The sequence below is a fragment of the Suricata suricatta genome, chromosome 1 (assembly GCF_006229205.1).
Source record: "Suricata suricatta isolate VVHF042 chromosome 1, meerkat_22Aug2017_6uvM2_HiC, whole genome shotgun sequence".
Taxonomy (NCBI): Eukaryota; Metazoa; Chordata; class Mammalia; order Carnivora; family Herpestidae; genus Suricata; species Suricata suricatta.
This window is the reverse complement of record NC_043700.1, coordinates 139,482,369-139,498,282: the sequence shown is the minus strand read 5'-3', so window position 1 is coordinate 139,498,282 and position 15,914 is coordinate 139,482,369. Positions and strand designations below refer to the sequence as shown.

Genomic DNA, 15,914 nt, shown 5'->3' with positions numbered 1-15,914 from the left:
ATATATCTTACTGATATATATGTATCAGAGCTTGTTAGTTCCATTTGCAAAGAAGTCCAACGCTTTTCATGAACCTGAAGGTACTTAAGGTGCACTTGGAGAAGGGAGAAGGGCGAATCTGAAGATATGGGTGGACAGAAGTAATAATATGTTGCATTTATTCAGCAGTGGTGCATGAACTTCTACAATGTGCCAGACACTATTCTAGGCCCTGGAATTACATTTGCGAATCTCTCACTTTGTAAATGGGATAAGTTACAAATTCATATCCACATAGGTTAGAAAATAATGTAGGAAATAGCGCTCTTTATGGAATTTTTCATTTGTGACCAGGCAAGTGAGGCTGAAAATGGATATCTGGAGAGATCTTGGACTTTTGTACCCAGGGAAGATGAGCCTGTCTACAAAGACAGAGAGAAGCAAGCAGAAGGGATGGTTTTCTGGGTGATTTGTTATGCTGCAAGGGAGATTGTTACTCAAAAAAAATATCATGGTTAGCAAAAATCCATCCAGTTTTTGAGTGAGAATTGCAATTTCTGTGTTTTCAGACTTTAAGAACTAATCTGGAGCAAAGAGGTCTGAAATTAGACAAGTTGAAAAAATAAGTCAGCATGCATAAATGCCGGATAAAATGGGAATTAAACTTGTGACTGGGCAAGATATACACAGTCCTGGGGGAGAATGTGTGTTGTGGTTGAAGGGTCACTAGCAAGTTTCCAGTATTAATTAAGAAAGTGAGTCCTACCATAGAACTTGGGCTTTTCTATAAAACTGTCTTCAAGATCTTGAGTAGCGGAAAGAGCCATCATAAGGAGCTTCTGGTCTTTAGCAACTGACTGATCTTTTCCATGCAGTAGGAGACAGAATCCCAGTTTATATTGGAGCCTTGTTTAGTCATTGGCCAAAGAAAGAGGTTCTGGTATTCACTAGATTTAAGAAAGGTTCACTAAGCATTTTATTGTCTTATATTAATTTTCCATTACTTTTTATTTTTTATTATCAGTTGTGGACTTTTTCTCTAACCATCATCTCTTTACTTTTACAAATTGTCATTAAATTGTAAAATTAGATACCACCAGCTCACTCTGAAGTTTTATCATTCACATTCTGGAGCTGATAATTCAGAAAAACAATCCAGAGTCAAATAACACACATTACCAGCAAAAGAAAGGAGGGACAGAAGGAGGGAAGGAAAGAAGGGAGGGAGGGAAGAAAAGGATTACATTTGCAGGAGTGGAGAGAAGAACATGTTTGAAAGTGTCCTGGGCTGAAAAAAAATATTTAAAAATCCTTGAAGAATCGAAACGTTACAGCGCTTAAAAAGCATGAAGAAAAAAGGCGCCCTAATTTCCCTTTAAATGACAGAAGACGGCACAGTAACTTGAAGAATTATTGCCATTATTTGGTTATTAAAACACCCTTCTCTAGCGGAACGTGAAGCGGCTGTTCTGTTCTGCATCGAGCTGATAATTCAGAGTTGTGAATTATGTTTAGTAATGCGTGTTCAGTCTCTAACATGCATCTCCCCTCCTCCCCATCTTTGTCTCCACAAAAGAGAAGTGAAAGAAATAATAGTGGGTGTGATTATATCAAACAGACAATAGCATGTTTTTTATCTTTTTTTGCGGTCCACCTGCTACTCCTTCTCTGTGGCCTGCTCTGAGAGGCGTCCTCCCTCCGCAGGTGCAGAGCTGTCACCACGTGACTGCCGAAGCAGGTGCTACTCCTCATGCTTACACACACAGCACTCAGCCTTGTTCTGATTCTCCTCAGGACCTCTCCTTGTTCTCTTCATGGAGAAGCCCTTTGAATGCTAAGGAAAATGACTTGTCTTTAAAGTAATTAAAGGATAAAACAACATTTCACAGATTATTTTAATAGCTTGATTATTACTATCATCATTAGTCCTACAATGAAAGAGTGTCATTTATAGGAAGGCAACTGCATGAGGATTTTCCTACCCTCCTAAGTTAAAATTATAAGCCATTTCAGGTATTGTATTATGATGGGAAATGGATTAGGAAAATGTAGCTCTATTTTGGGAGTTCTCATTTTTATATTTAAAGGCATTGCTGAGCTGTGCATGTTGGCAGATGTGTTAGTCATGTCGTTTCTTGCTTTTAACACCTTTAAGATTTTCAAAATGGCAATGTATTTATTTTTTATCATGAAACTAATAAATGTTCATTTTGAAATAATCTAGAAAAATAGAAGACACAAAAATCAAAATACCACCATTCACAGCAGTTTTTCTGTATATCTCCGTTTACACGTATGGAATTCATTTTACCGATGGAATCGTACTGTAATACTTTAATCTGCCCTTTTTAACTTAAAAACTTAACATGAATTTTTTCCATGTGATTAAATATACATGTGAACATCATTTTGATGGCTGCAAAATATTCTATTATTGAGCATTTAGGTTGTCTTAAAGTTTTTATTGGAAAGAATAAGTGAACATTCTGTTATAGTTTCATGAAATTGTTTACTTTTTAGTATAGATTTCTAATGGTGAAACAGTAAAGAGTTTGAACGTATTGAAGGGTTTTGTTTATGCATTTGGTGATTGGCCTTCAAGAAAGTTTGAACTAGTTATTACTGTTACCCTCAGTATGTGGAATTCCCTTTGGCACCCACTTTTTACATTCACAGATACATTTTGCCACTTTGGTAGATTAATAAAATCTCATAATTGGTTATATTTATAAATTGGCTTGATTAGTCTTGAAGTTTCACATTTCTTAGGCCTTGTATTTCATTTTAAGAGAGTTGTCACTTGGGGCCATTTTTTATTGCATGAACACCATTCTCTTGGTTTGCAGAAGCCCATGCATATCTCAGGGTTTTTGTTTGTTTGTTTGTTTGTTTGCTTGATTGTTGTTTTGGGTCTCGAGCTTACTAAAATAAAAGAAAGAAAGAAAAACATTGTGTGATATAGAAAAAGATGTAAACTGTGAGTCAGAAAACCTGGTCTTAACTTGGGTGGCTGCACCTCTAGTTGGGCTTCGTCTGACAGCAAGTCACCTCTTTTGTCTTTTGCCCTCTCTTTTCCCAAATACAAGAGGTTGAACTTGGTGTTTCCTGAGCTCCCTTTCAGCTCTGGTATCATCTATGGTTGGCACGTTCTCTCCCAATTGGTAGTAGTTGTGGGATTTTGAACACTGAAGGCTTAATTTCAGTGTAGCTGTGAAATGTTACTGCCCCCACTTTCCTTGAAAGGTTTTGTAGTTTGTGCTTAAAAAGATCCCTGTAACGTGGGCTGTTTTATGGAAACTTAATGAAGGGCATAAGCCACACAGATGTCTTAGCCTGTTCTAACTGGTGATTTCCAGGCACTAGTAACAGAGGGCTGGCTGTGCGTATGTATGGATAGGTTTGAGATTACAAGGGACGGCAAGCACAGAGGGAGGCCCTGCCAGGAAGGGTAGATAAGAAACACTTTAATCCACAACCCTGGAATTAGAGTAGGAGCTTGATAACATGTGCTGCAAATATGCTGGAGCTGTTTGTTTATTTTTATGGTTCTCTGTCAAATGGACCTTCTGCATCGAACAAGACTTAAAAGGAAAGTAAACGAGTAGCACCTAATTATTTTACTATGCAACAGAAGGTTAACTGTAATTACAGGATCAATTCTGAGAGTGTCACTGAGAAGGGTTTGTGCAGTTAAAAACACTCAAGAGCTAAAGGCCACTGTCAAACCAAAACATTCCTATGGGAGAAACTCTTCCTGCCTTGTCCAAGCTCCCCACCAAGTGGCCCAGTGTTATGTGACATTTGTGGCATTTATGTAAGACATGTAATGGAAAATTCAGGAGTCAGCCTCTGCCTGGCTTCTAAGTAGTTGCTTGTATATGGTTTAAGTCGTCCATTTCCAGCTGGAGGTTGTGAGACCAGTTCTGTGAGTGCTTGCTATTAAGCTGGCCCTCTGAGTGGTGTGGTTCTGGCCAAGCAGAGCCCCTGGAACGTCTGTGACTTCTCTTTACAAAGAGATGGCAGTGCTTAGGAGATGCTGTTACCCTTTCAGTTCCCATCAGTTTTTTCTTTCCTTGGTCAGACTTTGGCAAGAGAAGAGCTTTTCTTCTCTTCTTCACTTTTGTATTCTGAGAACTTTGCCCAAAAGGAAAATGTTGAGGTGTGCTAGGTGCACTCATGTATCTGAAAAGGCAGGCATGGCATCCATTGTTCTTTCTGGTTCTAGGTGGGGGACAAAAGCTCTGTGTGCATACAGTGACGGAGGTAATGTCCTACCGTTGCGTGTCTTGCATGGATTCTGTGGTGTTTGGTCCCGTGCGCTATTCTGTACAGAGGAGATGTTGACCTGTTGTGTGACATTAGAGAAGGAGGCACCAGGTGCATTTCTGCCCTGCCACTAATGTGCTGCCTTGTGAGAAAGAGGATTTCTTCTTTTAGAGTAAAACTTGTCCTTTAGCAGAGCTCCCCATGGAGCAGTTTCTATGAAACAGCTATCTTTTCCAATTAAAGCCACTCTAAAAATAAGAACTAATAGAAATTATAACTTTTTTTGTAGTAAGATGAAAATTTTATAGAAAATTCTGGGCAGGTTATATTTTAAAACGATTAATGGAATATATTGGAAAGGCTTTTGTTGGATCCAAAGAAGAATAAGCCTCCCTTCTTAGAAAAGACGAAGGCGGTTTTGTAGTTTAGTCTTTCTTTCATTGGATTAATTGGTGTTCACATAACCTGATATGGGAAAGAGTATTGTTTTCCTTTACTTTGTCCTCTTTTAAGGAAAATATATCATTACAGAAGAAATTGGGAAAAAAGATCTAAAAATCAATAATGTCACTACATTAAATTTTGTGTATTCTCTTCAAGTTTTTTAAAATATCATTTATATTTCTGGTATACTTGCTATGATAGAGTACATGAATTTTCTAATCTTACCTTTTTTTTTTACTTAATTGAAAAAATGTAAATTACTGACTGTGTGACTCACAGAAGAATGTGATTAATGTGGATTCACTATTAACTGGGATTGAAAAAAGAAGACAGTTCTTCCTCTCCAAACATAGAATTCATAGTGGAATATTTATAATTCTCTCATTAATGCCAGAATCTGTGTGTTCTGTATCTTTACCCTTTATATAAAGTGAGAAGTTGGAAATTTGGAAAATAGTATATTGATATAAAGTTTGAAATGACATCCATAATGTTGGAGTAAAATATTAACTTTGTGGTCTTGTGACTGAGTTTGCTTTTTGTTTTTGTTTTGCCTTTTTTTTTTCTTTGTATCAGAGATGATTGTTGACCATCAGATTGAGACAGGCCTATTGAAACCTGACCTTAAGGACAAGGTGACCTATACTTTGCTCCGGAAGCACCGGCATCAAACCAAGAAATCCAACCTTCGCTCCCTGGCTGACATTGGGAAGACAGTCTCCAGTGCAAGTAGGATGTTTATGAACCCTGATAATGGTAATGCAGGGCCAGACAGCTGCCTCGCTCTCTTGCCTGTCTCACTCCATCTCTTACCTTTACTTCATCTCGTGTCATCTGTTGTTTTTACTCCTCTCCACATTTCTTCCTCAAGTTCATATGCCACAGCCATTTCCTAATGACACTTTGATCCAGTTGGGCAGAGTTGCCATCCTGTTGGAAAGATTTCAGCAGTTACTAAGGCTGTAAATGCCAAGATGCCTTGTATGCTTCATATATATCTGTTCTGATCGACTGAGATGGTTTGGTAATAACGCTATGATGAAACAACTGAATATTTCAGATGAGTCATCAAACTTGTAGATTTTTGAGTATATCAGGGAATATGCTTTAGGCTTGGGGGTTTGTCAGCATTAGGACAATAGACCAAGATAGGACAAATGCTCTGAATTCTAATATCATAAAGGGTTTGCTTGGTATGTGAAATGGTGTCCAATCTGTAAATGATCATTTATCCAAGGCTCAGTATTATATTTATTACTTAATGAAATCTAAGACTGCAAAAAAAGTCATCTGCTCTTTTGTTATATGATTATGATGGTTAGGAGAATAATTATTCAAGGTAGGATATTAATCCCGTTGTATAGAAATAGGAAGGCAATGTGTCTTATTTATACTCTTGCATTTAGCAGACTTTTCTGTAAAATATCTATCTGTTGTATTATTGTCTTTGTTTCAAATAAATTTCATGGTTGGTTATAATCTGAGGAGGGAGAAGCTGATTTCCATGAAATATGGAAAATGAAAGCATGGTGGAAAGTGTTGCTAAGCATTGGGCTGATAGAACCAGGTCTCTGTCATCCCACCTCCCAGGCTTTTTGGTACCAAGAGAAATGACTAGAGAAGGGTGCTTCTAATTCATTGCCCTATCTGTAGTTTCAGAATAGTGTGAGATATTTTGCCCTGGAAAAGGTGGACTAAATGAATTGTATAAACTGAATTCTAACTCAGCCACTCCATTTCTGGAAATTAAGTTTTCTGACCTAATATTAAAACTAAGGCTTGGCTGGAAGAGAGCTTACTATTAGCAAACTTTCTCTGGTGCATTTTTGAGCCATTCCATTATTGTGATTTCTTAATGAGTGTCTAGCCATTAAATAGAACCAAATGAAAAGTTCAATTTTATTGAGTGACTTATACATTGATTTAACTTCTACCATAATTTTTTTAAACAGCATAATAGTATAAATAAACAATTAAAATAAAACTGCTCTTTATAAAAACAGTGACAAGGCGAAGCATCTAATCGAAAATATTTCTACTACAGTTTGATGGTTCTATCATTATTTGGAATATTGGTGCTGACTGGAAATATTTTTTATACATCTCTTTTTAAATTGTATTTTTGAAGGGTTTAATGACTGGAAATGTTACAGGAGATGTCACAAATACTTTGCTTTAAAAACAACCTCGGTAGGGGGCTCCTGGGTGGCTCAGTAGGTTGACCGTTCAACTTTGGCTCAGGTCATGATCTCACAGCTCATAAGTTCAAGCCCCAGGTCAGGCTCTGTGCTGACAGCTTGGAGCCTGGACCCTGCTTCAGATTCTGTGTCTCCCTCTCTCTCTGACCCTCCCCTGCTTACATTCTGTCTCTCAAAAATGAATAAAGGTTAACCATTAAAAAACAACAACCCCTGTATTTTTTAAAATAATTGTTTTTATTTTGAGAGAGAGAGAGCAGGCTGGGGAGGGGCAGAGAGAGGGAGATAGAATCCCAAGCAGGCTCCACACTGTTAGCACAGAGCCTGACACGGGACTCAAACTCACAAACTGTGAGATCATGACCTAAGCCAAAGTCAAGAGTCAGACGCTTAACCGACTGAGCCACCCAGGAGCCCCCAACCCCTATTTTTAAAATTATGGCAACTAAAGTAAAAGTCTGTCTTTAATCTTATTTCTTATTCTCTTCTTCATATGAAATGAAATTATATGATTTGGAGATCATTTTTTTTTATCCTGAAGCTGGTACTTAACTGTAAAAAAGCAAGAAAGTGCATTGTTTTCAAATATCGCTGTATTTGCAGAGAGAAGCGAAATGCCTATGGCAGAGTGAGGGTGGCTTCCACCAGTCTGGGCTGAGCTTCATTTTCATGAAGTGCAGGCAGAGTAGAAATTAAGAACAGATGGATTTTGGAGGCCAGTATTTTGTGCTGTAGGACAAAATATTTGGATGTAGAATACAACTAATGAGTTGATATCATCCATCATTCAATCTTTCATCCTATCAGTAGATCTTTATACTTCAGAGCAAAGTTGAAATTGCCTTTGTCAGTCACCTTTCACTTGTGAAATATTATATATGCTGGGCAGAAAACAAATAGGGAGGGCAGTCAGCTGCTGTCCAGCTCTTTAGCTGATCAGTTTATACCCTGAAGCACGGAATAAGATTAGGCCTTTTTAAACATGTTATTATTGGCCTTTGGGTTACCTAACTCGTTTTAAATATCCAGAGATAAGATTTGACTTTGATTCTATTGTAATGATTTTTCATGTACCTCCAAAGTATGTTATTATAAATTATCAGTTGGCAAATTTTTAGCTCTTTGTTTTTTAACTTTATTTATTTGTTTATATTGGGAGAGGGAGAGAGGGGCTGGTCAGCTCAGCGTCTGAGGTGGGGCTGGAACTCATGAACTGTGAGATCATGACCTGAGCTGAAATCAATAGTAGGTTGCTTAACCGACTGACCCAACCAGGTAGCCTACAAATTTTTGGTTTTCTAAAGGCACTTATTCTTCTTGCGGATTTATACAGTTACCTTTATATGTTAGGGTTTAATTACTTAACATCTTTCACAACTATAAAATATTGTCAGAATAAGTTTATAAAACAAAGACTTATAAAGTTGTTGCTACTATTTGAATAAAAGAAAGACTTGTATCTATTGTTGTTGGAGCTAGTTCTAACACTGAAAAATCTAGGTAAACTTCAGTCACTTTACTCTTATGTTACAGGCTAGAAAATAGACCCTGCCATTTAGTTATGATAGCAATAGTGTAGTTAATAGCTGCAATATATGGAGATCCTTTAGAATTGGGATTTTCTTTTTCATCTCCCAGTGGTGTGATGGAGCCACTTCTGTCTGTTCACAAGAGCCAGTCAGGAATTCTGCAAGCCAATTGTTAAACACAGCTACTTCAAATTATGTGTGTATACAATTAAATAATGATATTAAAAACAAAGGTAATACATACTCAAAATTCATCATTTCCTACTTATTTTATGGCATGGTACTAGAACTTATACTCTTCAGGTTATTACCATCTACTGTGTCTATATGGTGGAAATACCATAAAATGGTGTGCTGTCACTTCTTCCCAACTCTTTGTTCATTGGCTTCATTTCAGTAGCTTGCAATAAGTCACAGTGATAGTATTTACACCATAGAAGTCAGGGAATTCAAATTAGGATGTGATTTATGTTTTTTCAGGTCTATGGACTTTAAAAAGTGATGGAGAAAATGCTAATAATGCAGATCAAATTTAAGTGTCTAGTGTCTATAGCTATTGCCTACTAAACTTGAGCTCTTAACTTACACAGACTGGGTGTCTTAAACAACAAGCATTTATTTCTCAGTTCTGGAGGCTGGGAAGTCCAAGATCAAGGTGCCACTGATTTGGTTTTTCGTGAGGGCCCTCTTCATTGCTTGTGGATGGTTGTCTTTTCGTAGTATCTTCACATGGCAGGAGAGATGCATCATCTTTCCCCGTCTCTATTCATAAGGGCACTAATCCCATTCATGAAAGCTCTGCCCTCATGACCCAAGTTCCTCTCAAGGACTCCACCTTCTACTACCACATTGGGTGGGGGGGTTAGGATTTCAACATACTTCAACATGAATCCATAACAGCTTTTAAAATGTGAAGAGCACAAGGAATTGAGTATACGTTCTGTTGTGTTCAAAAACTATTATCCAGTTTAGCGTAGGTGTCACCCACATCTTCGAGGAGTGAGTGAAGTCTGACATTTGTCTTCATTGTTTCACTTTTATCCTACTTGTTAACATATATGATAATGGATGTTGAGCATGGTTGTTGCAATTATGTTTGGTTGCCAGTTGCAACCATAAGTTGCTGACTGTTAAAAGACGTGGTAAAAGTGAACAAAACCATTCTATGGGAAATCAACTGACTATATGCAACTCACAACAGAGTATCCTATATTTTATTATTACTTGTATGTGTGCTGCCTGTCCTTTATATCAGTAAAATTTATTACACACACACACACACACACACATTTTCCCCTGGAGAGCTGGTTTTCGCAAACATTTAGCAGCATACCTGCTTAATAGCCCACCACTGTCTCTCTATAGCTAAAGCTTAACTCATTTTTTAGGGTTCCAATATAGCTTTGGGTTCAAGGTGACTTAATGTTTTTTTTTTAAAAGAAATGAAAAACATTTGTATTTGTAGTAAATCAGGAAAGAATCAGGCTGGCTTCCAAGATGTTAATTATTGTGAAATTACCACTTGTCTGAGACATCTGTGAATTCTGATGGACAGATCTGCCAGGTACTAAATTTTAGGCAAGTGCTATAATTTCCCAATATATTAATTGAGGCATTTCTATGGAGTTATTGTTAGGTTTTCATTTCTTCTGGTGTTAGATTTTCTTTTGCCCACTCTTTTTCTTACTATCATTTTAGTAAGAACCACTTGAACCATATGAAATTGCCATTTTGTAGGTGAAATAAAGTTGACTGTCAGCAATTTCATATAGTTCTACTTAGTAATTTGTTTTGGGATACTTAGATAATCTGTATTATTGTAGTTTATACTACGGAAGAGTAACATTTAAGCCTAGAAACATTTCTTGGCACTATTTAAAAATCTAGTAAGGTGTATTTTATTTGCTTTTTATTAGAAAGTGAAAGTAAAGTTTATACTTAATTGATATGTATGTAAAATATTTAGTAAGATACTCTGACAAGGTTACCTGATAACCGTTGTAAAGGATCATGGATTGTAGGATGATATGATTTTTAAAAAATACTATTTTAAAAATATTTTTTATTTAAATATATTTTGAATATTCCATTTAAATAGATCCTTTTGATATGTATTATCTAAGGTCATAAAAGATGAATGAGAACTGTTTTAAGGACAAAGACCAACTAGGAACTGTATTTTGAGTCCTTAGCTTTCACTACCTTTGTGGAAATTTGGGCAGTGCCATCATCAGTTTGTGCCTGTTTTTTTCCCCGTGGCTTCTTATTTTTTTTTTTACCCATCGACTGTCATAGAAATTGGTTCCTTACCCTCCACTGTCTGGGAGTACACATGCTCCTTACCAAAGTGACTTTGGTTATCTAGTTAAATGTAGACTATGAATTTCATTTTTTCCCAATCCAATTCCAATTTATATTTTCAAAAAATATTTTAAAAACATTTTTTACAGTGAAAAGTTAGAAAGGTAATTTAGTACTTAGTTTCCATGTTTATAAAACAGTGTGGATAATGGAAATTAAATGAGATAATATATGTAAAATGTTGACTGGCACATGGTAATCGAACAGGTCACTTCACAAAAAGCACAATTGAGGAGGAAAAAATCTCATTCTGAGTAACAGTGGTTTCTGGAATGATATTTTCTCTGTAGTTTATTCTTTGGGAAGAGACTCGCGCATGTAGGGCTGATTTATGTTCTCTGCCCTTTGGTATTGGTAACTAATATCAAATGAGGTATGAGAGAGGAGGAAGCCCTTTCCCGTCATGTTGCTCCTTATGAAGTGTCTTTCTCCCTCCTTCATTTTACCCTGTGCTAACTGGCTATACCAGGGAAACCCAAACCACACTGAGGCTCCAGGACTTAATAAAGCTGCTCCAGCAGCTGGGTGACAAGTTGGAAACGGTGGTTGCTCTAGAGCCAGCTCTAGGGACCCAGGGCTTGCTCCGGATTGAGCCTCTGGGTTTTATCTTCAGTTTGCCTCCCCCTCACCCCTTATTTTTTCCATCAAATATGAGAACTATAATCTACTTGCTGCCACCACTTGTTACCATTACTTCCTTTCTCCTTGGATTCCTCTTTTCATTGTTCCTCACCAGGCCGGATGCTGCTTCAGCTCTCACACTGCTTCTTCTGAGTAAGTACACAACACCGTTAGCTGTTTTAAAAAGTGTTCTCTAGTGCTGTTACCCACAGTAATATAGACCTTGGTTAGCAACACAGAACAAACAATGGAAAGAAGTCAGTCTTTTTTTTTTGTTGACAGTAATTCTAGGCCCCATTGAAATATAAGTGGGATTAGCTAGGCGCTTGTTGCTTTGGATCTGATTTGAGATTAGGCGTTTTCAAGCTATTTGGTTTGGATGTCAGATCAAGCTCCTAGATACTGACGCACGGTAGATCTGGCTGGGACCACCGCCAGCTTTGGCAGCTTCCTCAGTCCCTTTAGAAATTCTTAGCTTTTTGTCTGAGTTTTGGATTCCAGTTTATGCCACTTGTTTCTGGCTGGGTTCTTCTACTTTGGAACTCCCCTCGCCCCATATCCTTGAATTCAGACCTGGTCCCTGAATCAATGGGCAAGAGCAGGCATTTTTCTAGCTTCTCACAGAGATGCTGCTACTCTGAAGCAGGCCATCGTGTTTTCCCAGTTAGGAGATGGGTGAATCAACAATTTGTTTCTCAGGCTCCCATTGCCTTAACATGAGAGTTGTCTTCCCAGGTGCTTTTCTGCATACAATCAGCTGTCTCCAAAATCCAACAGCACACATCCATCTGTTTTGTTGAGGACTCTAATTCTGCGTTCATTTGCACAGCACAGATGAATGTCCTGGCCAGAACCCAGTGCATGATCAAGTTCTTCTCAGCCTTTGATTAAATGAGCCAATCCATGGAAAGTTTATAGAAAAGTGCCTGAATATTCCTTAATAATAGTAACTTGATAACACTAACTTCTAATTCATCTATCAGACACCATTCTTATTTTCTTTCTCTTCCCTAGGCAGGTGTCTGATCTTCCAGATTTATAATGTTCAGATCTTTAAATAAACAATAACACGTTTCCCCCCAAGTCTTCTCCTCCCCAGTATTTGGTAGTCCGTTCTGTTTGTTATGGCAATGAGAGTCAGGCTTAACAGATAGAACACAAATGAGTATTTAGTTTTAGCCATTGAAGGCCTACTTTATAATCTTCTTCTTGGAAATGTGGTACTATCTTTTCTAAAGGCTTCATTCTAGTCCTGGATCACACTTAGTAGCAGTGTGATTTTGAGCAATTTACATAATATCCTTGAGCCTCATTTTTTAAATATCTGTAAATAAAGGTAGTAATGTTTTATTCTTTTTATACAAACAAGAGTAGATGAGATATCTTTGTGTAAACTATTTTAAGAAGCATAATGTGAGATATTACTGTAAGGAACAGCTATTCAGAAATATTTAAATGGACAAATTTAATGCCTTTCACATTTAAAATCAAGGACAGAGACTCAATTCACCACCCTTATTTTGTACTCTGTTGTTTTTTTATGCCTCTCAATTTTTTTTCTACCACTACATAAATGAAAACATTTTGGGGGTTTATTTTTGAAACAGTGCTAATTTCATTATCAGCTTAAGAGATGCCAAATAATACATAATGAGATGTCACTTGTGGGCTTTATAATATCTTCAGTTAGGAAATAAAGACTGATCAATATGTCTGAGCAATGATCGTTCTTAGCTATCAATAAAATATGTATAGCAGAATGTTACCATGAAATAAACATATTTTTAAATTTTATTAATTGCCAGTCTGTTTTACAAAGCTGGGTCTCTGATAGAGGAAAGAAATGGAATGATTCTCTTTGTCATATCCTACCCCATATGGAAAAGTGAGGTCCTTAGAACCTATTTGCTGTTGCCACCCCTCGGTAATTATCTTCCCAGAGATCCTTGATAGGGACACCTTTGTGAAGTCTTGTTTTCCCCAGGCCCGTCTTGCTGTAAGAGCAGATAGGAGAGTAGGCGTAGTCTGAGGCCATGTCTGGTCTCTACAAAAGACAAAGAGAAAAGGAGCGAGAAAAACAGGAACATGTGAAAGAGGAGGGAAGGCAAAGAGGAGATATGAGCACTGTGGATTCTTTATCTTATCTTCCCAAAAGAAAAAAGGGGGAATAAAATTAATGTCTTCAAAGAATGATTAAGGATTCTTCATCTACTCAAGGCTAGTTTCAGTGCACATAACAGAGCACAGCAAGATCTTTTCACGTTTATGAACCTGATTCTTAAAAATCACCTTTTGCATTTAAAGTTGAATTAAATTAGGCCAAAGTTTCTGTCTCTGGTGTTTTCCAATGCCTCTAAGGTTGCTGAGCAAAGGAAACCCCATTCCATCAATGATATTAGTAGTAGTAGCAACAATAATATCTCCTATTACTTGAGCACTTATTATACACAGGGCATTGTTCTCTATGATGTTTCTAACATATATATCATTATATTCATTTGCATATGAAAAGCCTGAGTTCATAAATGTAAAATATTTGCCCAAGCATAAAAAGATGCAGGAACCTAGTGTGCTTAATAACAATATGCTAGTTAAACTACAAAGGGTAATGAGCTTCCTCAACAACAATTTATTTCCCACACTGGATCTTTTACTTTATGTAATTATGTGATGTTGAAGGGATCTGGAAGTCAATTTATATCTAGGCAGGAGTATACTCCAAACATGGCAGTTGGATGTCTTTTTTTTTGGCTTTTCCAAATGGAGTTTTCTAGGCAACATATTTCATGTGTTTACAGGTAAAATGTGCCTATACTATTGAGTTAAACTCTCTGGCTACATAATTGTGAAATGCATAGTACATGCTCAATGATGGGTTGTTTTTTTTTTAAGTTTTTATTCAGGGGCTCCCGGGTGCCTCAGTTGGTTAAGCATCCAACTCTTGGTTTCAGTTCAGGTCATCATCTCAGGGTTCATTGGTTCGAGTCCCGAGTTGGGCTCTGTGCTGATAGTGTGGAGCCTGCTTGTGGTTCTTTCTCTTTCCCTCTCTCTCTCTCTCTCTCTCTCTCTCTCTCTCTCTGCTGCTCTCTCATTAGCTCATGCTTTCTTTCTCTCTCAAAATAAAAAAACATTTAAAAAAGTTTTTATTCAAATTCCAGTTAATATACTGTGGAATACTAGTTTCAGGATGACTACTTGAACATACAACATTGCAGTCCTAAAAGAGTCCTAAAACTTTAACATGAGTAAAATTTATTTCCTTCTTAATAGGATTGTTAAATATACATTTTGCTGGAGAGGTTTCTTTATTTATTTGCATGATTAAGTAGGCACACCCTTCCTTGAATAGGATTGATGGTTTTGGACAAACTGATCTCAAGGATAACATGAGTCATTAAAAAGCTCCTCACAACACCTTTGTCTGCAGTCTAGATCTTGGAAACCAGCACTGTGAAATCTTTGGAATTGTAGATCTTTAGATCTTTCCTCATCCAGTCACAACAATATAAACCAATTTCTACCTTGTTTATGCCTGGAGTCAGGCAAAAGTGATTTAGAAGAGAATATGTATGATAATCGCAAAGCTAAGTTGTTTATTTTGCAGCTAAAGTGTAGAATAGTTACAATGAAAGCATTATCTGGGGAAGGTGTACATAATATGTCATTATCACGGTATGATTATAGAAAGTTCGGCTCCAGCTTTGGGAACAACTTTTCAAAAGATTATTTTTGAAGTAAATTTGTGAAGAGGAAGAAAAGCAACATGAAAGGGTTACAGAGTTTGTATCTCTTCATGCACAGAAGTACATAGAGGGTCCAACAAATCCAAATGTTGGAATTGGCCAACATGAGTAATGGATGCTGTGAACCTCCCAGTTTTCATGCGAGTAAGCAGCCAGATGGCTCCCATCAGCTTTGCTAAAACACAGGTGCCAAGCCTCTACGGGCAGTTTCATTTTTCATGCCTGTCTTTGGAGCCAGGTTCTTCGCTGGTGTGTGCCAGGCTCCGCTCCACTGTCCCCTTGATGGTGCTGCTCATCGTCAGCAGAGGCTGTAGATGCAGAAAGGAGTTTCCAGCTTTAGCTCCCCACAAATAACACACTGACATCTTGGGAGGTGTAGAGGGGAGAGAAGCTGTTGGGGAAAATCAAGTTATCAGCACCCGAGTTTGAGAGCAGCTCCTGACCTCTTGGACTCATGTTAGGGGCAAACCATGGTATCAGTGGTAATGTTTGGGTAGCTTCACACTGCTCTGAAGCTAAAGAATGTGAACGCTTTTTTGAGTTTACTTTACCATCCTAACCTCTGTCAGTTCTCACTGACCTGGAATTTCAGTCAATCTTTGCTGAGGCTTAGATAGATGGCTGTAGTAGTTTCACATCTTGCACTTCTTTTAGCTAAATTGGCTGGAATATTCGCCCTTTAAGCAGATCACTCAGTTGTCAAAAGAAATAGGAGGTGAAACTTGGTCAGTCTGATAATATATGTTTCTAATTGCCTCCTTCTTGACAAAAGC

At 37.5% G+C, this 15,914-nt stretch overlaps 1 protein-coding gene across 1 annotated transcript in view; it reads left to right on the top strand.

The window, feature by feature from the left end:
- The window catches only part of SLC4A4 (solute carrier family 4 member 4), a 318,791-nt gene that overhangs the window by 123,676 nt on the left and 179,201 nt on the right, over window positions 1-15,914 (top strand). The window contains exon 6 of the mRNA XM_029945109.1: window positions 5,266-5,445. Coding sequence (XP_029800969.1) covers window positions 5,266-5,445 — 180 coding nt within the window. The remainder of the gene's footprint in view (window positions 1-5,265; window positions 5,446-15,914) is intronic.